The sequence below is a fragment of the Callithrix jacchus genome, chromosome 4, assembly GCF_049354715.1.
Source record: "Callithrix jacchus isolate 240 chromosome 4, calJac240_pri, whole genome shotgun sequence".
NCBI lineage: Eukaryota > Metazoa > Chordata > Mammalia > Primates > Cebidae > Callithrix > Callithrix jacchus.
In genome coordinates this window covers 39,599,426-39,622,721 of record NC_133505.1, presented here as the reverse complement: position 1 = coordinate 39,622,721, position 23,296 = coordinate 39,599,426, and the positions used below count along the sequence as shown (strand labels likewise).

General features: G+C 50.2%; 2 protein-coding genes and 1 non-coding gene across 15 annotated transcripts; all 3 read left to right on the top strand.

Annotated features, from left to right (window-relative positions):
* Positions 1-5,836: 5,836 nt before the first annotated feature.
* Positions 5,837-5,940, top strand: LOC118153248 (U6 spliceosomal RNA). The gene has a single exon (XR_004742505.1). It is a non-coding gene; the product is annotated as a U6 spliceosomal RNA (small nuclear RNA).
* A 2,125-nt stretch (positions 5,941-8,065) lies between these two features.
* Positions 8,066-9,675, top strand: FKBPL (FKBP prolyl isomerase like). Of its 3 annotated transcripts, none has more exons than XM_008994198.5 (2): positions 8,066-8,117; positions 8,537-9,675. In XM_008994198.5, exon 2 carries the CDS (start codon positions 8,611-8,613, stop codon positions 9,649-9,651), a length of 1,041 nt encoding a protein of 346 aa, XP_008992446.1. In that variant the 5' UTR covers positions 8,066-8,117; positions 8,537-8,610; the 3' UTR covers positions 9,652-9,675. The 3 variants fall into 3 exon arrangements, with proteins under 3 accessions (XP_008992446.1, XP_002746420.1, XP_008992445.1); XM_002746374.7 differs by having other exon boundaries at positions 8,066-8,296; XM_008994197.4 differs by lacking the exon at positions 8,066-8,117 and adding an exon at positions 8,367-8,450.
* Positions 9,676-10,151: 476 nt separating this feature from the next.
* Positions 10,152-22,041, top strand: ATF6B (activating transcription factor 6 beta). 11 transcript variants are annotated; one of them, XM_078368844.1, is made up of 18 exons: positions 10,152-10,262; positions 10,637-10,716; positions 10,820-10,898; positions 11,146-11,237; positions 12,087-12,222; positions 15,982-16,067; positions 16,206-16,341; positions 16,428-16,559; positions 17,049-17,173; positions 18,448-18,633; positions 18,719-18,810; positions 19,300-19,473; positions 19,642-19,749; positions 19,925-20,006; positions 20,216-20,280; positions 20,495-20,606; positions 20,738-20,822; positions 21,334-22,041. In XM_078368844.1, the coding sequence occupies exons 1-18, from the start codon at positions 10,157-10,159 to the stop codon at positions 21,561-21,563; spliced, it is 2,106 nt and encodes a 701-aa protein (XP_078224970.1). In that variant the 5' UTR covers positions 10,152-10,156; the 3' UTR covers positions 21,564-22,041. The 11 variants fall into 11 exon arrangements, with proteins under 11 accessions (XP_078224970.1, XP_078224969.1, XP_078224967.1 ...); XM_078368843.1 differs by having other exon boundaries at positions 20,213-20,280; XM_078368841.1 differs by having other exon boundaries at positions 17,040-17,173.
* Positions 22,042-23,296: the final 1,255 nt, after the last annotated feature.

Below are 23,296 nucleotides of genomic sequence, written 5' to 3'. Positions count from 1 at the left end.
CACTTTCTATCCCATTCCCTTACCCCTTACAAGTTCATAGCACTTGTTAGTGTCTAACATTTGTCTAACATTGTATTATATTTTATTTATTACTTTTGCTTTTTATTGTCTATCATCTTCAATTCAATGTAAGTTACCAGAGATCCAAGGCTTTTTCCACTGCCTCACTCCCAGCACATAGCACAGTGCTTGGCACCAAGGAGGCCCTCAATAAAGATTCCTTGAATGACTGAATGAGTAAATAGCTCATAGAGTTGTGTGAGAGGAAAATAAGCTAATATATACTTGTGGCCAGGCGCTGTGACTCACACCTGTAATCTCAGCACTTTGAGAGGCCGAGGAGGGTGGATCACAAGGTCAGAAGTTTGAGACCAGCCTGGCCAAGATGGTGAACCTCCATCTCTACTGAAAATACAAAATTAAGCTGGGCGCAATGCCACATGCTTGTAATCCTAGCTACTCTGGAGGCTGAGGCAGGAGAATCGCTTGAACCTGGGTGGGCAGAAGTTGCAGTGGGCCAAGAGCACGCCATTTCACTCAAGCCCGGCAACAGAGTAAGACTCTGTCTCAGAAAAAAAAAAAAAAACAAATATATAAAAGACATTTAGCACAATGCTTTGTATTACGGTCATAATGCTTGATCAGGGTTTGGTAAGAGGCAACTCTTATCATTAAACACTTCACTGCCAAAAAGGCTGCCTTCCTCCTGCTTGAAAACGTTGCCTATGAGGGAAGCACAGCAAAATGCTTTGGGAGCAAAGAGGAGGGAGGGAGGAACAATTTTGTCACAAATCCCAGCAAAACTAAAGGCCACAGAAACCACCAAAGCTAAACAGAAGGGGAAATTTATTTAGCTTTTGGAAAACTGGAATTTTTGTCTCTTGTACGGATAATAAATGGAAGAGAGCAAGTGCAGCATATGGTTCCATGTGCTGAGTGTGGAATGAAGGGGAATGTGAGAATGTAAAAACTTCCAACAGGCTCAGTGCCTGGTGACAGGGCAGCATAAAGGAGTATTGGAATAGCCTGGGAAACTGAAGAGGAATAATCCTCGGTGTTACGTGTCTTTCCTTACCTCTCCTGCCTTGTGCTGCTTCCTCCACCTGCAATAAATCTCTTCCATTTCTGCATGTCAAATCTGTGGCCCTCTTTCAAGGCTCAACTCTTTGAAACCCTCCATGAGGTCTTTTCAGATCACTCGCAGTTGAAAATAACTTCCCTGCTACTTACTACTTTTTCCCTTGCATCTGGAAAATTGGCTAATCTGACTTTTCACCCTTATTAGATTACTGCTGGGGAACCTCTGTATTTGTCTCCATATTCACTGGCAAATTCTGAGTATTCAATAAGGGATTTTTTTTGTTTGTTTTTTGTTTTTTTTTTTGAGACGGAGTTTAGCTGTTGTTACCCAGACTGGAGTGCAATGGCACGATCTCAGCTCACCGAAATCTCTGCCTTCTGGGTTCAAGCAATTCTCCTGCCTCAGTTTCCTGAGTAGCTGGGACTACAAGTGTGCACCACCATGCCCAGCTAATTTTTGTATTTTTAGTAGAGACGGGTTTTCACCTTGTTGACCAGGATGGTCTGGATCTCTTGACCTCGTGATCCACCCACCTTGGCCTCCCAAAGTGCTGGGATTACAGGCATGAGCCACCGCGCCCGGCCTCAATAAGGGTTATTGAATGAATAAGAAAAAAATTTCAACTTCACTCATTAGAGGGCAAGCATTATATGCTGTGTGTGTGCAGAAACAAGATGAAACAACCATAAGCTTACAAACTACCTCCAGCCAGCTTCTGAACCTCTCCTTGGGTTCTGTCTCAGGTTAACTGTTTTTTTTTTTTTTTTTTTTTTTTGAGACAGGGTATCACTCTTTTGCCCAGGCTGGTGTACAGTGGTGTGATCCCAGCTCACTGCAGTCTCAAGTCCTGGACTCAAGCAATCCTTCCACCTTAGCCTCCTGAATAGCTAGAACTACAAGTACACCATGCCCAGCTAATTTGTATTTTGTAGAGTCAGGGTCTCTATGTTGCCCAGGCTTCAGGTTAGATCTTTAATGAAGGTAAACTATGCCCTTCTAGAATATAGCAAGGAGAATAACAGAATATGGCCAGCTTCTCTGAGCCACCTTAGAAGGAGAGGCCCCAGAAAGAAGGTAGGAGGGAAGTGACTCCAGGTGAGATGTAAATATATTGTCAGGTAAATCCCCAGAAACTTATCAAATATAGTTTCCCCTCAATCCCATCTTCTTGACTTAAAGGAGTAGAGAATTGTTCCAAATTCAAAACGCCAAGGACAAAAAAGAAAAAAATTGTTCCAAAATTGAGTTAACCTTCTGCAATCATAGAGAGCAGAATTAGTACCCGTCTCCCAAGTCCTTCCATTCTCCCACGTCTCTTTGACCTTTTTTTTGAGACAGAGTCTCACTCTGTTGCCCAGGTTGGAGTGCAATGGTGTGATCTTGGCTCACGCAACTTCTGCCACCCAGGTTCAAGGGATTCTCCTGCCTCAGTTTCTTAAGTAGCTGGGATTACAGATGCCCACTACCACATCTGGCTAATTTTTATAATTTAGTAGTAGAGATGGGGTTTCACCATGTTGGCCAGCTGGTCTTAAACTCATGACCTCATGTGTTCTACCTGCCTTGGCCTCCCAAAGTGCTGGGATTACAGGCACAAGCCACTGTGCCCAGCTGTCTTTGACATTCTTAACCCAGAATCTCACTTTTCCAGAGGTTTCTGTGTAGCAAGACAGGGTAAGTATGTCCCACTTGCATTCATACAATTTCTGGGGTTATTAGTGATGTTGGTTCCTGCAACACCAAAGGAAGAGAAGAAGCTGAGGACATTTGTAGTGACAGGAAGGGATTGGGTCCTGTCCCGCGGGGAAGAAGATTCCTTTTCATCTTTTCCCCTCATGCCTGCTCATTTTCCATTTCATTCTCAGATCTTTTTTTTTTCCTTCCTTCCTTCCTTCCTTCCTTCCTTCCTTCCTTCCTTCCTTCCTTCCTTCCCTTCCTTCCTCCTTCCTTCCTTCCTTCCTCCTTCCTTTCTTCCTTCCTTCCTTCTGCCCTTCCTCCCTCCCTCCTTCCTTCCTTTCATTTGTTTTTGAGAGGGAGTCTCACTGTTGTCACCCAGGCTGGAGTGCAGTGGTATAATCTTGGCTCACTGCAAACTTTACCTCCCAGGTTCAAGCAATTCTTCTGCCTCAGTAGCTGGGATTACAGGCATGTGCCACCATGCCCAGCTAAGTTTCTGTATTTTATGATCTCAGCTCACTGCAACCTCGGCCTCCCAGGTTCAAGCAATATTCCTCCCTTAGTCTGTCTCCTGAGTAGCCGGGACTACAGGCATGTGTCACCACGCCCAGCTAAGTTTTTGTATTGTTAGTACAGACGGGTTTTCTGCATGTTGGTCAGGCTGGTCTTGAACTCCTGATTTCAGGTAATCCACCTGCCTCAGCCTCCCAAAGTGCTGGGACTACAGGTGTGAGCCACAGTGCCTGGCCTCTTTTTTTTTTTTTTTTTTTTTGAGATGGAGTCTCACTCTGCTGCCCAGATGGGAGTGCAATGGTGCGATCTCGGCTCATGCAACCACCACCTCCTGGGTTCAACAATTCTCTGCCTCAGCCTCCCAAGTAGCTGGGATTACAGGTGCCCGCCACTACACCCTACTAATTTTTTGATTTTTAGTAGAAACGGGGTTTCAGCATCTTGGCCAGGCTGGTCTTGAACTCCTGACCTCGTGATCCCCCCATCTTGGCCTCCCAAAGTGTTGGGATTATAGGCATGAGCCACCACACCGGGCCAATGGGCCATATTTTTTAAAAAAGAAATATTTTCATACATGATAATTTGGATTAATTTTTTTTTTTTAGGGTTTCATTGCCTATGTTTGTTTATTTATTTATTTGTTGAGAAGGAGTCTAACTCTGTTACCCAGGCTAAAGTGCAGTGGCATGATTCTCGACTCACTGCAACGTCTGCCTCCCAGGTACAAGTAAGTCTTCTGCCTCAGCCTTCCAAGTAGCTGGGACTACAGGCATGCCACCATGCCTGGCTAATTTTTGTATTTTTAGGAAAGAGGGGGTTTCACTATACTGGCCAGGCTGGTCTGGAACTCCTGACCCCATGACCTGCCCGCCTCAGCCTCCATGCAGTGGTATGACCTCAGCTCACTGCGACCTCGGCCTCCCAGGTTCAAGCAATATTCCGCCCTCAGTCTCCTGAGTAGCTGGGACTACAGGCATGTGTCACCATGCCCAGCTAATTTTTGTATTTTTAACTGAGACGGGGTTTCATCATTTTGCCAGGCTGATCTCGAACTCCTGACCTCAAGTGATCCACCCACCTTGGTGCAGTGGCTCATGCCTGTAATCCCAGCACTTTGGTAGGCCAAGGTGGGTGGATCACCTGAGGTCGGGCATTTGAGACCAGCCTGACCAACATGCAGAAACCCTCTCTCTACTAAAAATAGAAAATTAGCCGGGCATGGTGGCGCATGCCTGTAATCCCAGCTACTTCAGGAGGCTGAGGCAGGAAAATTGCCTGAACCCAGGAGGCAGAGGTTGCAGTGAGCCGAGATCAAGCTGCCATTGAACTCCAGCCTTGGTAACAAGAGTCTCAAAAAAAAAAAAAGAGAGAGAGAGAGAGAAAGAAAAAGAAGTCTAGCTTAGTGATCTGAGGCTCCACTCTAAACAGGGAGAGGACTGTTTTGACACAAGTCTGTGGCTAATGATGAAACTGTCTCCCTTCCTAGCTGTCTTGGCATGGTTTTGATAGTCTGAGGCACAATGGTGAGAGCAAACTGAAGAGAGAGCCAAAGTGAGGTACTCAGAATGGGATTCCTCTTCCCTGGAGAACTGTGGTAGCCCAAGCTGTGTAGGTGGCTGGACAAGCAAGACTGATTCACAACAGGGCTTGATGTCTTCCATTAGGAGGAGAAGCACCTGCTACACCCAGTGGAACAGGTTACACCAGTTACATATGCAAAATGTAGGACACACTAAAGGGTCGTAAAGCCAGGGGAGAAGACAATGGGATGAGATTCTAGAATAATCTCATTGGTTCGTTGCTGGGTGTGGTGGCTCACATCTATAATCCCAGCACTTTGGGAGGCTCACTTGAGGCCAGGAGTTTGAGACCAGCCTGGTAAACATAGCAGGACCCCCAACTCTATTTACTTATTTTATTATTTATTTATTTATTTATTTTTTGAGACGGAGTCTCGCTCTGTGGCCCAGCCTGCAGAGCAGTGGCACAATCTTGGCTCACTGCAACCTCTGCTTCGCGGGTTCAGGCGATTCTTCTGCCTCAGCCTCCCGAGTAGCTGAGACTACAGGTGTGTGCCACCATACCCAGCTAATTTTTGTATTTTTAGTAGAGACGAAGTTTCACCATGTTGGCCAGGATGGTCTCGATCTCTTGACCTTGTGATCCACCGGCCTCGGCCTCCCAAAGTGCTGGGATTACAGGTATGAGCCACTGAGCCCGGACATTTTATTTTATTTTTTGAAATGAAGTCTAGCTCTGTTGCCCAGGCTGGAGTGCAGTGGCACGATCTTGGCTCACTGCAACCTCTACCTCCCAGGTTTGAGCGATCCTCCTGCCTCAGTCCCCCTACTAGTTGGGATTACAGGCATGTGCCATCATGCCCAGTTTATTTGTATTTTTAGTAAAGACAGGGTTTCGCCATGTTGGCCAGGCTGGTCTCAAACTCCTGACCTCAGGTGATCCACCTGCCTCAGCCTCCCAAAGTGCTGGGATTACAGGCCTGAGCCAGCGCCCCCAGCTGACCCTATCTCTATTAAAAAAAGAAAGAAAGAAAAAAAAAGTGTGGTGCTTGCTCCCGAAGCACATACACTAAAATTGGAACGATACAGAGATTAGCATGGCCCCTGCGCAAGGATGACACGCAGATTTGTGAAGTGTTCCATATTTTATTTAAAAAAAAATTTTTTTAAAGTGTGGTTCATGGACCAGCAGCATCTGCATTATCCAGCTTATTGAAATGCATACAGGCCCCACCCCAGACTTCCTAAATCATAATCTGCAATTTATTTATTTATTTGAGACGGAGTTTCGCTCTTGTTACCCAGGCTGGAGTGCAATGGCTCCATCTCGGCTCACCGCAACCTCCGCCCCCTGGGTTCAGGCAATTTTCCTGCCTCAGCCTCCTGAGTAGCTGGGATTACAGGCACGCACCACCATGCCCAGCTAATTTTTTGTATTTTTAGTAGAGACGGGGTTTTACCATATTGACCAGGATGGTCTCGATCTCTTGACCTCGTGATCCACCCGCCTCGGCCTCCCAAAGCGCTGGGATGACAGGCTTGAGCCACCGCACCCGGCCGCATAATCTGCAATTTGACAAGTTCCCCAGGTGATATGCATGCACATTCATGTTTGAAAAACACTAAGATTTCTTGATGAAGGAGCGCTTGAAAGGCAATGATGGATATGAAAGGAAAGGTAAGGAGAAGCCTCATGTGTTCCCCCAAGGGACAGTCCGGTTGGAAAGAGTACTGAGGTTTTATCTTGGAGCACCCAGTACTGAATGAGCCAAGGGACTGACAGGGGTTAACTCCTGCTGGGCGCTCCCAACATAAAGATAGTAGCATAGGAGGCCGGGCGCGGTGGTTCACGCCTGTAATCCCAGCACTTTGGGAGGCCAAGGCGGGTGGATCACGAGGTCAAGGGATCGAGACCATCCTGGTCAACATGGTGAAACCCCGTCTCTACTAAAAATACAAAAAATTCGCTGGGCATGGTGGCGCGTGCCTGTAATCCCAGCTACTCAGGAGGCTGAGGCAGCAGAATTGCCTGAACCCAGGAGGCAGAGGTTACGGTGAGCTGAGATCGCGCCATTGCACTCCAGCCTGGGTAACGAGTGAAACTCTGTCTCAAAAAAAAATAGTAGCATAGGAGGGTGTAAGGTTGCCAGATAAAAGGCTGCTGCCACTATTATTTACCACCACCCCCGCCATTCTCCACTCTACATCCACTCGAGTCTCCATTCCAGGACTTCTCTACACTTTGCCTCTTTTATTTTTATTTTGAGATGGAGTCTCACTCTGTCGCCCAGGCTGGAATGCAGTGGTGTGAACTCGGTTCTTGGCAACCTCTGCTTCCTAGGTTCAAGCGATTCTCCTGCCTTGGCCTCCCGAGTAGCTGGGATTACAGGTACACTCCACCATGCCTGGCTAATTTTTGTATTTTTAGTAGAGACGGGGTGTCACCATGTTGGCCAGGCTGGTTTTGAACTCCTGGCCTCAAGTGATCCGCCCGCCTCGGCCTCCCAAAGTACTGGGCTTACAGGCATGAGCCACAGCGCCGCGTGCACTTTTCTTTGCTTTCTTTCTTTCTTTCCTTTTTCTTTTTTCTTTTTTTTTTTTTTTTGAGATGGAGTTTCGCTCAGTCGTCCAGGCCGGCATGCAATGGAGCGATCTCGGCTCACTGCAACCTCCACCTCCCGGGTTCAAGCGAGTCTCCTGTCTCAGCATCCCGAAGAGCTGGCATTACAGGCGCCCGGCTAATTTTGTTGTTGTTGTTGTTGTTGTTGTTGTTTGAGACGGAGTTTTTCTCTTGTTGCCCAGGCTTGAATGCATTGGCGCGATCTTGGCTCACTGCAGCCTCCGCCTCCCGGCTTCAAGCGATTCTCCAACCTCAGCCTTCCCGAGTGGCTGGGATTACAGTCATGCGCCTGGCTAATTTTTGCATTTTTAGTAGAGACGGGGTTTCTCCATGTCTCTTGGCCGCGCAGGTACTCCATGACGGTCAGGTTGGTCTCGAACTCCCGACCTCAGGTGAGCCGCCTGCCTCGTCCTCCCAGAGTGCTGGGATCACAGACGTGGGCCACCGTGCCAGTACTATTTTTGTATTTTCAGTAAAGCCAAGGTCTCACCAAGTTGGCCCACTTTGGCCAGCCCGACCTCGCCAAATTCTGTTCGATTCTGCCTAGTTCGGTTGCTCTGGGCTAGTTCAGTTGCTAAGGCCTGGAGCTTCGCGGTTGCGGAGGAAATGACGTCACGCTCAATAGGCGAGCTAACCAGATTCCTTCCTCCTTCCGATTGGCTGCCAGGAATTTGACTAGATTGGGAGTCTCGCGGACTCCAGGGTTGTTAGTATCTCTCACAGTTGTTCCGCCCCTCATCCCCCTCCCCCGCCCTGCTCTCGCTGCGCTCTCTGCACCGGGCAAGGCTCCGAGGGCAGTATTCAGTAAGCATTTAGCTTTGCAAGGAGAGGTGATTCGAATGGCCTGGCTCCTCCTGCCACCATGCTAGGGATTTGGCCGCGCAGGTACTTACTGACCCAGCCGGGTGTCCGTAGTTGGCGTGGCTACCTAACCGCAGGGGATTGTGGAATTTATAGTTCTAAATTATGAATGGGTGGAACGGGGAAGCCCGAGCAGATTTTTGAAGGAAAGCAAAACTGAGGACTTTCAGGACTAAGGGTCTGGGTCTCAGAAGGATGGGAAAGGACGAGAAAGGGGGTCTAAATAAGAACACTGCAATTACCATTGTTTGGTTTTCTTTTCAGGTGCTGACCTGAACTTGGTCTATCCCTTTCTGACCAAAACTGTTCGCCCACGGTGGAAGGGACCAGGCATCCAAATGGAGACGCCACCAGTCAGTACGATTGGAGAAAGGGACACCTCTCAGCCGGAACAACAGTGGGAAAAGAACCCCCGGGAGAATCTTGATTCAGTTACTCAGATTAGTCAGCAGCCTCCTACCGAAACCCTTGAGCTGGGAGTAAGCCCAGATTCAGCCAGCCAAATTCTAGAGAATATTCAGGGAACTGAAAAACTGGTTGCTGAACCTGAAGGAGACTCTCATAAGTCTCATGGATCAACCAGTCAGATGCCAGAGGCCCTTCAAGCTTCTGATCTCTGGTACTGTCCGGATGGGAGTTTTGTCAAGAAGATCATAATTCATGGCCATGGCTTGGACAAACCCAAACTAGGCTCCTGCTGCCGGGTACTGGCTTTGGGGTTTCCTTTCGGATCAGGGCCGCCAGAGGGCTGGACAGAGCTAACTATGGGTGTAGGGCCGTGGAGGGAGGAAACTTGGGGGGAGCTCATAGAGAAATGCTTGGAGTCGATGTGTCAAGGTGAGGAAGCAGAGCTTCAGCTGCCTGGGCACTCTGGACCTCCTGTCAGGCTCACACTGGCCTCCTTCACTCAAGGCCGGGACTCTTGGGAGCTGGAGACTAGCGAGAAGGAAGCCCTGGCCAAGGAAGAACGTGCAAGGGGCACAGAACTATTTCGAGCTGGGAATCCTGAAGGAGCTGCCCGATGCTATGGACGGGCTCTTCGGCTGCTGCTGACTTTACCCCCACCTGGCCCTCCAGAACGAACTGTCCTTCATGCCAATCTGGCTGCCTGTCAGTTGTTGCTAGGGCAGCCTCAGTTGGCAGCCCAGAGCTGTGACCGGGTGTTGGAGCGGGAGCCTGGCCATTTAAAGGCCTTATACCGAAGGGGGGTTGCCCAGGCTGCACTTGGGAACCTGGAAAAAGCAACTGCTGACCTCAGGAAGGTGCTGGCCATAGACCCCAAAAACCGGGCAGCCCAGGAAGAACTGGGAAAGGTGGTCGTTCAGGGGAAGAAACAGGATGCAGGGCTGGCTCAGGGTCTGCGCAAGATGTTTGGCTGATTAAAAGTTAAACCTTAAAAGAGACAGGAACTTGTGAATTGTGTTCTGTACTGTGAGATTTGGGGGTGGGGGCCAGAGGGAAGGTTTCTGCCCATATCCCATTCTGCTTTTGGCTTCCTAGGGGACGTAACAGTGATCTCAGTGCGCCCCTTTTGAGGGGCTTTTCCGTCTCCGAAGACACAGAAGCTGTCTAAACTAAACTTATACTGGCTGGGGGAGATGGTGGACCTTAATACTGGGAATACTGGGTACTACATCTCCCAGGCTCTTTATCGCCGGGGCTGGTTTGGCGCATGCGCTTGGCGGCCCGGTACTATCTGGTAGTTACTTCCGGCTGCAATCCTCCTCCCATTGGGCCCGCCCACACAGCCATCCGCGACTGTTGATTCACGTGCTCAGCACCCAGGTCTCTTACTGGTCGATAGAGCTTCCGGGACGCCCTCTTTTTTAAAAGAGTCAACTGATTAGTTGATGATTGGGAGAGGCGGGTCTTGGGAACCGTCTCATGGTTGGGGGGTGGGGGGGAAAGATGGCGGAGCTGATGCTCCTCAGTGAGATTGCAGACCCGACGCGTTTCTTCACCGACAACCTGCTGAGCCCGGAGGACTGGGGTCTGCGGAGTGAGGCCCCGGGGAGGGGAGAGGGCTATGGCAAACTGAGTCCCTGAGGCACGCGGGAAAGAAGCGGAGGCCTAAAGAGGAAGGCTGGGCAAATACGGAATCCGCCATCTGAAGGAGGGCGGAGCAGGGGGCTCGTGCATTAAGGGGATACAGAAGTCGGGGAAGACCTCTGCTCCCTGCGGGAACGTCGAGTTTTTCCGGGGTCGGGGAAGGAGGGGCTGAAGCGCTCCGGTTGTATCACTTTTCAAGTGGGCGGGCGGTGGGTCTGGCCGAGCCGAGCCAATGAGGGATGGGGTGAGGACTTGTGTGCGATATGTAGGCTGGGCCCACCGGACGACCCCCCTGACACTCAGCATTCCTTGCAGACAGCACCTTGTATTCTGGCCTAGATGAAGTGGCCGAGGAACAGACGCAGCTCTTGCGTTGCCCGGAGCAGGATGTCCCGGTATTGTGTCCCCAGCCTTTCTCTAACCCTTGGTGGGTGGAAAGTGAGCCCAGTCACCTATATTTTCTCACACTTCTGCCCTCTTACATCCTCCCTTACTCAGTTTGACGGCAGTTCCCTGGACGTGGGGATGGATGTCAGCCCCCCTGAGCCCCCGTGGGAACTCCTGCCCATCTTTCCAGGTAAGGTAGTCTCTGTGGTTCCCTCAGCGTTCCAGAAACCCTCATCTTCCCAGAGTTTCCCAGAAACTACATCGTTTCCTATGTCCTCACACCTCTACATAAGTGCCTATCCTCTCTCCTTCAATCCCCTATTTTTGCCTCTTCACCCTTGCTGTGGTGGGGGAATCACCACCGACACGTCCTTGGGCACGTTTTGGACTCTTGTCAAGCTCTGCTTCCTGATAACTTCTAACCCCCTTTCCTCCAGATCTTCAGGTGAAGTCTGAGCCATCTTCCCCCTGCTCGTCCTCCTCCCTCAGCTCGGAATCATCACATCTCTCCACAGAGCCCTCCAGCCAGGTGAGAGAGCCATATCCCTCCTACTGTCTGTGGCAGGGACTCTCCTTCATTCCCTTCACCAATGGGTGCCCAAGATGATTTAAATGATTTGTGTGCTGTGAGTCACGAGGTGTGTGAGGTGTTGTGGGGGCCTTCTCCACCACCTTGTCATTTCCTTAGTATCCTCATTTTCCACATCCCCTTTGGTTATTTAGCAGTGAAGATGTGTGGGTTTTTTGTTTGTTTGTTTGTTTGTTTGTTTGTTTGTTTTCATAGGGCCTCCCTCTCTCAGCCAAACTACAGTGCAGTGACATGGTCATGGCTCACTCTAGCCTTGACCTCCTGAGCTCATGTGATCCTCCTGCCTCAGACTCTGGAGTAGCTGGGACCACAGGCACATGCCACCATGCCTGGCTAATTTTTTAAATTATTGTTTGTAAAAATGGGGTCTTCCTGTGTTGCCCAGAATGGTCTTAAACTCCTGAGCTCAAGTGATTCTCTCACCTTGGCATCCCAAAGTGCTGGGATTCTAGGTGTGAGCCGCCATGCCTGATCTGGGGTTTTTTAATATACAGAGAGTTTTATCGGGCTGGGAAGAAGAGTTATTAACTGCTGAGAATTCTGAAACTGTTCTTCCCCAAGTTTTCCACTCTAAGGCCATATTTGAAATCATGAAACTTCATCAGTTCTCCCAGAAATAAAGTAGAATGAACAGGTTAGGGAGATGCTCACAACCATTCAGATCAGAATGTCAAAAAATTGATGGTTTGTAAGCCCTGAACTCCTGAAGCTTTTGTTCTTGCTCTTACTCTCAACATCTCCCTTCTTTTTTGCCCTTTTTTCTTTCCCCTGCCCTACCCCAACTCTCAGGCTCTTGGGGTAGGAGAGGTGCTCCATGTGAAGACAGAGTCCTTGGCACCCCCACTCTGTCTCCTGGGAGATGACCCAACATCCTCGTTTGAAACCGTCCAGATCAATGTAGGCCTCACCTCTGATGATTCCTCAGGTAATAACAGCCTGTCCCCAACCCTCGGCTTTACCAAGGGAGAATGTGTACATGTGCGTCTATGTGTGTAGATGGAGGGGGAGTGCAGGCAACTGGACAGGTGGGGAGGGGAAATGGTAGGTGACCAGGAGGAAGGCGGGAGGGGAAGGAAACATTTCAGGGAACCCCAGCAATGGCAGTGCTGTGCTGAGGAGATGGAGATTATTTTTCTCTTTTTTTTGTTCCTAGTATTTTGTCATGCCACTCAGCTTACTTTTTAAATACTTGTGAACAGTTTAGGGCACATTTTTCTGTGTGATTCCCCCCACCCAACATCTTATCATAAACATTTTTAAGCACACCACGTTGGCCAGGCTGGTCTTGAACCATATATTAAACTCTGAGATTCCACAATTAACATTATTTGTTCTATTTTTAAAGTGTTCCCAAATTTACTCCTAGCTGTTTATTTAGTAAATGTTTATTGATATGAGGATATCTGAGGTACAGTACTTTTAAAAAGAAATATTTACTGAGTACCTACTTTATGCCAGATTCTGAGCAGAGTACGGGGAATGCAAAGATGAACGAGACTTGACCAACATGCTGACTTTCAACCCTGTGATTTGGTAATGGGAGAAAGACAAGTATCAGTCAATACAAGTGTGGTCATTTTAGGATAACAGTTACTAGAGCGTACCATGAAAGCTCATGAGAGGGGACATTTCATCCAAATTGGGGCTGGATCTGGGTCATGCTCCTGTAAGAAGGGTTTCCCGAGAGTTTTAAAGGACACATAGAAATTAGCCAGGAGGACAGTGTGGGAGTTGACTTGTGTGTGAGGAGCCTGCATTTCTTCAGAGTGGGGGTAAGAAGGATATGGGGAGTGGTGTGGAACTACAGAGGCTACAGGTGGGGGCCCTGCTAAGGGGCTCTTAGCTTTTACCCTGTGGGTAGATGGGGCCTTTGAAGAATTAAGCAGGGAAGCAATATGATTAGGAAGATGATTCTAGTGGCAGAGTAGAGAATGGGTTGCAGAGGGGCAGGGCCAGAGGTTAAGAGGACCAGGGAAGAGGCTCATGCAGTTAATCGAGTAAGATACTCAGATGTCGTGAAGAAAGCAGACTTGAGAAAGAATGAAGTGTAATAGATGAGTTGTGGTGACCTCCTGGACACTGGAGAGAGGTAGGAGTCAAAAAGGCTTGTGGCTAGGGTGGCTGCGGATGGGTGATGTTACTATTCACTGGATGGAGGCTGCAAAAGCAGGAGCTTTCTGGTCAGGGAAGATGATGCATTCAGTGATGCATATGTTGATTGTTATTTTGAAATTCAGTTTTGTTTTTAATTTATTTTTCATTATACTTTAAGTTCTGGGGTACATGTGCAGAACAGGCAGGTTTTTACATAGGTATACACGTGCCATGGTGGTTTGCTGCATCCATCATCCAGTCATCTACCTTAGATATTTCTCCTAATGCTATCCCTCCCCTAGTCCTCCACCCGACTGAGATGGAGTTTTGCTCTTGTTGTCCAGGCTGGAGTGCAGCGGCATGATCTAGGCTCACCGCAACCTCCACCTCCTGGTTCAAGCGATTCTCCTGCCTCAGTTTTCTGAGTAGCTGGGATTACAGATATACGCCACCACCTCCAGCTAATTTTGTAATTTTTTTTTTTTTTTTTTTTTGATACAGAGTCTCATTCTGTTGCCCAGGCTGGAGTGCAGTAGCGTAATCTTGGCTCACTGCAACCTCTGCCTCCTGGGTTCAAGCGATTCTCCTGCCTCAACCTCCTGAGTAGCTGGGATTACAGGTGCCCACCACTATGCCCAGATAATTTTTTGCATTTTTAGTAGAGACGGGTTTTTACCATGTTGGCCAGGCTGGTCTCAAACTCCTGACCTTGTGATTCACCCTCCTCGGCCTTCCAAAGTGCTGGGATTACAGGTGTGAGCTATTGCACCCAGCCTAATTTTGTACTTTTAGTAGAGACGGGTTTCTCCATGTTGGTCAGGCTAGTCTTGAACTCCTAACCTCAGGTGATCTGCCCAACTCGGCCTCTCTAAGTGCTGGAATTACAGATGTGAGCCACTGCACCTGGCCAACATGTTGATTGTTGATTTCATAGTACCTTCTGGATCTCCTGGCACCGTCTCTCACTGGCTGAACTCCAACTAGGGAACCCACTGATACAGTCCATTCAGGTTCTTCCTTGATCTCAGAGCAGAGCAGGGAAGGATGGAGAGTGGATTTGGAGGGACAAACAGATTATATCCAGCAGATTAATAAATGTTATTTAAAAAAAGACATACAAAGTAAGGATTGAAATACCATTAGCAGCAAAAAGATTATTGGTGAATTTGCATCAGAGAGTGTTATTAGAGTCATATTCTCCTCCATACTTAGGTATTTTTTTAAGGGCCTGTATTTTACCCATCACTTCAATGAGCATGAGTTGTAGTCCTTGCTTTTGGAGTTTTGTGAGGGTTATAATGCATCATGGTTAAATAGTTCCTTCTTTATTTTGAGACAGAGTCTTGCCCTGTCACCCAGGCTGGAGTGCAGTGATGTGGTCTCTGCTCACTGCAACATCCATTTCCTGGGTTTAAGCAATTCTCCTGCCTCTGCCCCCTAGGTAGCTGGGACTGCAGGCACACATCACCAGGCCTGGCTATTTTTTGTGTGTGTTTTTGGTAGAGACAGGGTTTTTCCATGTTGTTTAGGCTGGTGTCTTCAAGCAATCCACCTGTGTCAGCTGTCAGCCTCCCAAAGTGCTGGGATTACAGGTGTGAGCCACCATACTCTACCATGGTTAAATAGTTTTAATAGAGGTTAGTTACCTCTGTACAGGGAATCTGAGTGGCTGGAGAACAGGGAAGGGAAGATTTTTTTTTTTTTCACTTAATTTTCCTTTGTTCCTTTGGAATTTGTGTCAAGACAATATTATCTATTCGAAAATGTAAGTTGAACTTTTAAAAAGCAATCTTAGTGATCATAGAATTAAGTACCAAAGTGAATGATATGGACCAGAGGCAGTGGTGGACTGTTGACCTGCAGGCTGCATCTGGCTCTCGGAAGGTTTTATTGCACCTCCGTAGGACCTACCTTTTTTTTTTTTTAAATGGAGTGATCAACAAGTCATAAAGGCAGATGTAATGGAGGCCATGAAAGCTCAGAGGTGACTGATGCTTTGCTGTTTGGTGCCTGGGAGGAAAACTTGTGTGAAGGAACAATCAGGAAGCCTCACTTAGGGCCAGTTAGATTTGGGTGACTGATGAGGCATGAGAATGGAAGGGACCAGCAGGCAGCTTGGAAGTCAGGATCTCGTGCAGGTGAGCAGCCGGGTGGAGATGCAGACTTGGCAGTTGTCAGCATGGAGATGCACTGGGCCAGGATGAGGTAGAAATCCAGCAAGATAGGAATTTGGGCCTTGTGAATGCTGGAGACCCACCTGCTCAGGCCTATTCTAGGTGAATAGATGAGTTCTGTGACCAAGAAAGAGGGAAAAGCAGAAGGGCAAAGACAGCCTTGAGGATCGCTGAGCAGGGATGAGAAAAATTGGAGGAGCCACTGAAGGAGAAAGGGAAGCACCAGGCGAAGAGCAGGATGAAGAGCCAGCAGATGAGCAGTTCTGTGGCTTCCCCTCCTGGATGGACTGCAGTCTAGGGCCAGAAGAGTTTTATTTTCAGGTTCAAAGAGAAAGGACCCATTTCCCCATCTCAACCCTCTTAACCCTTCAGTGTTTACATAATATCCAGCTTTTGCCTCATCCTGCCTCCCACAGATGTCCATACCAAGATAGAACCTGTCTCTCCATGTTCCTCCATCAACTCTGAGGCCTCCCTGCTCTCAGCCGACTCCTCCAGCCAGGTGAGCACCAACTTCCTTCCTCCCTCCAAGTGCTGCAGTGAGTTCCTCCTGACCCAGAGGTATGAGAGCTTTCTCTTCTTCAGTTCTTTCTCCTCAACACTCCTCCTGGCTAACATATCTCTGGAATGCCCCACACAGGCTTTTATAGGAGAGGAGGTCCTGGAAGTGAAGACAGAGTCCCCATCTCCTTCAGGGTGTCTTCTGTGGGATATCCCAGCCCCATCACTTGGAGCTGTCCAGATCAGCATGGGCCCATCCCCTGATGGCTCCTCAGGTAATGGGGCCTTCTGACACTTGGGATCCCTAGTGAGAGACCTATGGTCCTGACATTTCTTGTTCTTTTCTCTCACCTTCCTTCAGGGAAAGCCTTGCCCACCCGGAAGCCGCCACTGCAGCCCAAACCTGTGGTGCTAACCACCATCCCAATGCCACCCAGAACTGTGCCTCCCAGCACCACTGTTCTTCTGCAGCCTCTCGTCCAGCCACCCCCAGGTATTGAAGAAGGAGAAAAGGGCTGGGTATGGTGGTTCACACCTGTAATCCCAGTGCTTTGGGAGGCCAAGATGGGTGGATCACCTAAGATCAGGGGTTCAAGACCAGCCTGGCCAACATGGTGAAACCTTGTCTCTACTAAAAATACAAAAATTAGCGGGGCATGGTGGCAGGTGCCTGTAATCCCAGCTACTTGGGAGGCTGAGGCAGGAGAATCACTTGAACAGGAGGCAGAGGTTGCAATGACCTGAGATTGCACTCCAGCCTGGGTGACAGGGCGAGACTTCATCTAAAAAATAATAATAATAAAATTAATTAATTAATTATTTTTAAAAAAGAAAACGAGGCAGGCTGGATTGACCTTGTCAGGGAGCTCGCAGCCATTGTGGCTCTCAACCCTGGGGTACACTGGTACGGGTGTGGGCACAAGGACCCCACCCAGCGCATAGCCCTCTGACCACCTCTGCTCACTTGCCCCAGTGTCCCCAGTTGTCCTCATCCAGGGTGCTATTCGAGTCCAGCCTGAAGGGCCAGCTCCCTCTCTTCCACGGCCTGAGAGGAAGAGCATTGTTCCTGCTCCTATGCCTGGAAACTCCTGCCCTCCTGAAGTGGATGTAAGTGTCGGGGAGGAGAGGAGTAGTGCAAGTGATAGGAAGGGAAGAGGGAAGTCTGTTGTGGAGACAACTTTGAGATGAGGAGGGAGTTGAGACCCAGGACCAAAAAGTGAGGAAGCAGATCCATTAGATCATTCCAGGGGGTCAGAATGGGCTCTTATTTCTATGAGTATCAACTCCATGTAGTTTTTTTTTTTTTTTTTTGAGACGGAGTTTTGCTCTTGTTCGCCAGACTGGAGTGCAATGGCATGATCTCGGCTCACCGCAACCTCCGCCTCCTGGGTTCAGGCAATTCTCCTGCCTCAGCCTCCTGAGTAGCTGGGATTACAGGCACGCGCCACTATGCCCAGCTAATTTTTTTGTATTTTTAGTAGAGGCGGGGTTTCACCATGTTGACCAGGATGGTCTCGATCTCTTGACCTTGTGATCCACCCGCCTCGGCCTCCCAAAGTGCTGGGATTATAGGCTTGAGCCATCGTGCCCGGCCAACTCCATGTAGTTCTGGGGTCTTTTAGGTTTGCTGTAACTGCAGATGGAGAAATGGGGTTGGTCTCCGTAAGTTAAAGGCAGGGAAGTCATACTATACCATACAACTATGTTTGTGGACTTAGCTGGGGAGGGAGGCAGCCTCCTAGGGGAAAATCAGATAAAATGCATAGGCAGTATAACAGTTAAACTTTGAGCCCTACAAATGTGGGGTGACAGGAAGAAAGACTTACTAAGGAAAGAGTTTCTGATGGGCGCGGTGGCGCGTGCCTGTAGTCCCAGCTACTCAGGAGGCTGAGGCTGGAGGATCTCTTGAGCCCAGGAGTCCTGGGCTTTAGTGCGCTATGCCGATTGGCATCAATATGGTGACCTCCCAGGAGCAGAGGACCACCAGATTGCCTAAGGAGGGGTGAACCAGCCCAGGTCAGAAACGGAGAAGGTCAAAACTCCTGTGCTGATCGTGCCTGTGAATAGCCACTGCACTCCAGCCTGGGCAACGTAGGAAGACCCTGCGTCTTTAAAAAAAAAAGTTTCCACTGGCATGGACAGAGTTCTTCCTGCGCTCTAACTTTTCCCACCTCTGAGGAGCAGTAGCAGGAAATGTTTGAGAGAAGGGCCCCTTCCCTAGAATGTTTGAGTAGAGAGGAAAAAGCTGGCTATGTAGGTGGGTCAGGAAGGCAAGGGAGTGGCCCTGTGAGCTTTGGATAAATCATTCCCCAGGGTATGGAAGCATAGTGCACCTCTCCAACTCATCTGTCATTCGCTTTTTTGCCCTTCTCGGTGCCTAGGCAAAGCTGCTGAAGCGGCAGCAGCGAATGATCAAGAACAGGGAGTCAGCCTGCCAGTCCCGGAGAAAGAAGAAAGAGTATTTGCAGGGGCTGGAGGCTCGGCTGCAGGCGGTACTGGCTGACAACCAGCAGCTCCGCCGGGAGAATGCTGCCCTCCGGCGGCGGCTGGAGGCCCTGCTGGCTGAAGTAAGACCAGTTTTCCCTGGGAGACCCACAGGAACACAGCTTCCTTAGGCCGATTCCCTTTCTTGTCTCTTTCTCTGTACCTTAGAACAGCGAGCTCAAGTTAGGATCGGGAAACAGGAAGGTGGTCTGCATCATGGTCTTCCTTCTCTTCATCGCCTTCAACTTTGGACCTGTCAGGTGAGACCCTCCTTGCTTCACTAGAACCTTCCAGGTGGAACCCACCTTACAGCCTCCTGGCTGCCTGCTTTGGCCCAGGCCATTTCCTTCTGCTTATACACAAACAGTTCTGGTGTCCTTGGCACTGATGGTGTGTCTAGCCAGCTTCTTCCTGCTCCATTATTTCTCCAGTGGAGAGTAGGTTATGGTGTTAATGATGGTAGAAATAGTGACTATGGCGGGGGTGGGGGATGTGTGCATCTGTGCAAGTGTGTGTGTATAGGAAAAAAAAGAAATACTGACCATTAAGTGCTTACTGAGTTCTAGTCTTTAGGTGATACACTCTCTTTGTATGCAGGGACCATCCTTATTCCTGTCTTACAGAGGCAGAGACTCAGGCTTGTACAACAGATTGCAACTCAAGCAGTCCCTCTGCAGAGCCCTTATCCTTAACTAGACACTTGATACAGGTGGAATTCTTCATTGTGCTCTGTCCCTCTTTATCCACAGCATCAGTGAGCCTCCTTCAGCTCCCATCTCTGCTCGGGTGAACAAGGGGGAGCCTCGCCCCCGGAGACACTTGCTGGAGTTCTCAGGGCCAGTTCACAGAGTTGAACCTCTCCAGGGGTCCTCCCATAGCCCTGAGGAGCCCCAGCCTAGCCCCGAAGACCAGCCCAGATTCAGGTGAGGAGCAAGAGAGGACCCCTCCTCCTTTGAGGGTATGAGTTAGTCGTCTCCCTGCTTTCAGTTGCGGGGGTGACCCAAAGCTTTCTCTTGCCTTCGTTGCCGCCTTTGTTGATGTGGGCGTACTGGGCAGTCTCCAAGTGTTGCCTTCTTCCTACCTCACTCCAGGAACCTGACAGCCTTCCCTGGGGGCGCCAAGGAGCTACTACTGAGAGACCTAGACCAGCTCTTCCTCTCCTCTGATTGCCGGCATTTCAACCGAACCGAGTCCCTGAGGTGTGGGAGTCACAGCTGGGGCATTCTCCCCTGTCCTCCCAAGGGTCTCTGCAGTCAACCTGGCTGGCCTACATACTGAATTGTAGAGCTCCGTGTCCTCTACTCCTGTGGGTGGGCAAGGAAAGTGGGAATCTTGGCCTGGCATGGAGGTCCTGAGCCTCCTTCGCTTCCCCAGGCTTGCTGACGAGTTGAGTGGCTGGGTCCAGCGCCACCAGAGAGGCCGGCGGAAGATCCCTCAGAGGGCCCAGGAGAGACAGGTAGGGTGGGTGGCTGGTTCAAGGAAGGCCACTTGAAGATAAGGGCTAAATGTCTTGTGTGGTGTTTCTAGTGGGCATCTCACTGTGGAAGTTAGAGGGATCGTTTGAAGGAAGTGGCGGGTTGAGTGTGAGGTGGCATCAGCTTCCAGGGGCTCTTTCCCTTTTCCCTTCACCCTCTCCAAATCCTTAGATACTTCTCCTTCCAGAAGTCTCAGCCACGGAAGTCACCTCCAGTTAAGGCAGTCCCCATCCAACCCCCTGGACCCCCAGAAAGGTGAGTGTGGGGTTGCGTGCTTAGTAAGTGAGATTCCACTCTCAAGAGCTGTACCCCCAGCAGTTGTCCTGTGCCTGTCATCACTGTCACCAGTGGGATTATACCTCCTTCCTCCACCGGTGGTCTCTTGTCTTCTCTCATCCTATCCCCTTCCCTGGTAGAAACTGAGCACCGGGCTTAATTTCCCTCAAATCCTGTTTCCTCACCTGCCTAGGGATTCTGTGGGCCAACTGCAGCTATATCGCCACCCAGACCGTTCACAGCCAGCGTTCTTGGATGCAATTGACCGACGGGAAGACACATTCTATGTTGTCTCTTTCCGAAGGGTGAGTTTCTCCTGCCAGCCCATCTCTCACCCCAGGTTCCCCACAGTCCATCTTCAGTGGGAGGGTGTGGAGTGGGGAGCCTGTCGGCCTCTTTCCCTCCACCCTCCCAGCCTGGCCCCTCTGTTCCCCAGGATCACCTGCTGCTCCCAGCCATCAGCCACAACAAGACCTCCCGGCCCAAGATGTCTCTGGTGATGCCTGCTATGGCCCCCAATGGTAACTCTTTCCCTGCTGGGTATGGGGGCAGTTCTAATAGGGAGATCCAGCCTGGGAGCTGAGGGGGCAGAGGGAGAGGAGCAAGGCATCCAGATTGCTGCTAGATCCACAGGTGAGAAGCAGCAGGAAGTGGGTGGAGGGAAGAGCAACATGCAGGAGACTTCTGGAGGGAGACAAGGGGGAGGGTCTTTCCTTGGTGCTTGGGAGGATGGCTGGGCAGAGGCGGGTAGGCCAGGAACCTGCTAGATTCTCACTTCCTTTTTTTCTCTTGATGTCTTCTCCTGTGTGACCCCTACATTCATCAATGTCCTTTTATTTTCCTACCCCTCTCCTTGTCCCTGCACCCTACTCTGCCCCTGCCATCCTGTTTAACTCCCACTGGATCTGCCTCCTCACTACTGCCCTTTCCTTTCCTCCCTGCTCACCTCTACTTTTCCAACCTCCTCCCCTCCTCCCTCCAATCCCTGTTTGCCTCCCCATCTTTTCTTCCTTAACTCTCCTCTTCTCACAGAGACCTTGTCAGGCCGTGGGGCCCCGGGGGACTATGAGGAGATGATGCAGATCGAATGTGAGGTCATGGACACCAGGGTGATTCACATCAAGACCTCCACGGTGCCCCCCTCGCTCCGAAAACAGCCATCCCCCACCCCAGGCAATGCCACAGGTGGCCCCTTGCCAGCCTCTGCAGCCAGCCAGGCCCACCAGGCCTCTCACCAGCCCCTCTACCTCAATCATCCCTGACCTCTGCCATTTACACTGACTTAGAACGGGGTGTGAGGGGACAGGGCGGGTACTGGGTGGCCAGGTGGGACTGTTTCAAATTTCCCTGATCCCCAGGCTTGGGGCAATTGGTAAAGGAAAAACCAGGTGTGGGGGTTAAGCACTTATTTGAGGTGGGGGTATTCACCTCTCTTCTCGTCCCTTTTCAGAATATAGGGCTCCTCTCATTCCTATGAACCCCCAGTCCCGGCTTCTTTCATTGAGGGGATTGTGTGAGGTTCAGTTGCAGAGTGGGTGGTGGGCTGCTGCATACTCTTTATTTTGTTGCTCTGTTTTGGCAGGTGGAGGTGGGAATTTAGTCCCCAGGTGGGACAAGGGAAGTTTTTGCATTTTGGAGCTAGTTACTGGGAGTTAGGGAGGGTGGCAGGGGGAGTACAGGTTTATGTGTGTGCATTTCTTCTTTTTTTATTGTTAAATAAACAACTTGGAGGGAGTTAAAGGAATGGTGGCTGCCTTCCTGGCTCATGAAGGGGAGTTTGGGGGAAAGTGATTTCTCCAGGGCCACCATCAAAGACTCAAGCACTGAAGACATAGCTGGCCCTGAGGCGGGATGGGTGCAGGATCACAGACCGCATGTCATCCCCTTGCCCCCGGCCCTGCAACTCTGGGGTATATCTGTGTCTAGCAATGATGTCCCATGGCGTGACAGACTGGAGGATACACATCCCTGGAATGTGTCTGAGTCAACAGGAAAGATGGGGCACCACGCCCTTCAGGGTCAGCAGCCTCTGGGTCTCCTGCTCTTGAGCAGGTTCTCCCCCTCATCTTGCTGTCCAGGACGAGCAGCTCCAACAAACAACAGGAGCTGGAGCCAGAGGCTCAGAGCCCAGGAAGGAGGGGCCTCGGTGAAGAAGGGGTAATATTTGGAAGGGAAGGGGAATGTGGCAGGATATTCTCTAAGCCCTAAACAAGGGGACTGAGACTTTGGAGTCCTATCAAAGACAAAGACAAGAGGGGGGCAGGCAGAAAAGGCTGTACACTTTTTTTTTGAGACGGAGTCTCACTGTCGCCCAGGCTGGAGTGCAGCAGCACCATATCTGCTCACTGCAATCTCTGCCTCGGTCTCCTGAATAACAGGAGTACAGGCGTGCGCCACTGCACCTGGCTCATTTTTGTATTTTTAGTAGAGACGGGCTTTCACCATATTGGGCAGGCTGGTCTCAAACTCCTGACCTCGTGATCTGCCCACCTTGGCCTCCCAAAGTGCTTGGGATTACAGGCAGAGCCACTGCGCCTGGCTAGGCTGTGCATTCTACTTAGGAGGAAGAGGAGTAGGAGAAAGTGAAGGGTTGAGTCTGAGGCCAACCTGGAGGAATCCCCCCTCCAGCTGCTCCTGTCCAGCAGCTCCTCAGGCCTGACCCTGCCGGAGTGTCCTGGGTCAGCTGGAGGGTATGAGCTGGGCCTGGGCTCAATGCCCAGATGACTGGACAGGGGCTGCCCGGGCCATAAGCCCAGGCCTGAAGGAGGGAGGAAGAACCTCATGTGTCCAGCCAGGCATCCCCCCTCCCCTCCTCCTGCCCTCACCCGTCACTGTGTTTGGGGTGAAAACAGACCAAGTAACTATGGCAACCTGGAACTGGGGCTCCCAGGAACTAGACCTTTCCTCCCTCCAGAGGGCAGCCCAGCTTCTCGGCTGTGCTTCCTATCCCAGAGTCCTTGAGCCTTATCCAGCCCTATCTCTGGAGGGAGTGCAG

Coding starts and splice junctions, on each gene's coding strand:
- FKBPL (XM_008994198.5), top strand. CDS start 8,611: ATGGAGACGCCACCAGTCAGTACGATTGGAGAAAGGGACACCTCTCAG.
- ATF6B (XM_035295303.3), top strand. CDS start 10,157: ATGGTTGGGGGGTGGGGGGGAAAGATGGCGGAGCTGATGCTCCTCAGT. Junction 12,223..15,981: donor CACCTCTGATGATTCCTCAG/GTAATAACAGCC, acceptor TGCCTCCCACAG/ATGTCCATACCAAGATAGAA. Junction 16,068..16,205: donor CAGCCGACTCCTCCAGCCAG/GTGAGCACCAAC, acceptor TGCCCCACACAG/GCTTTTATAGGAGAGGAGGT.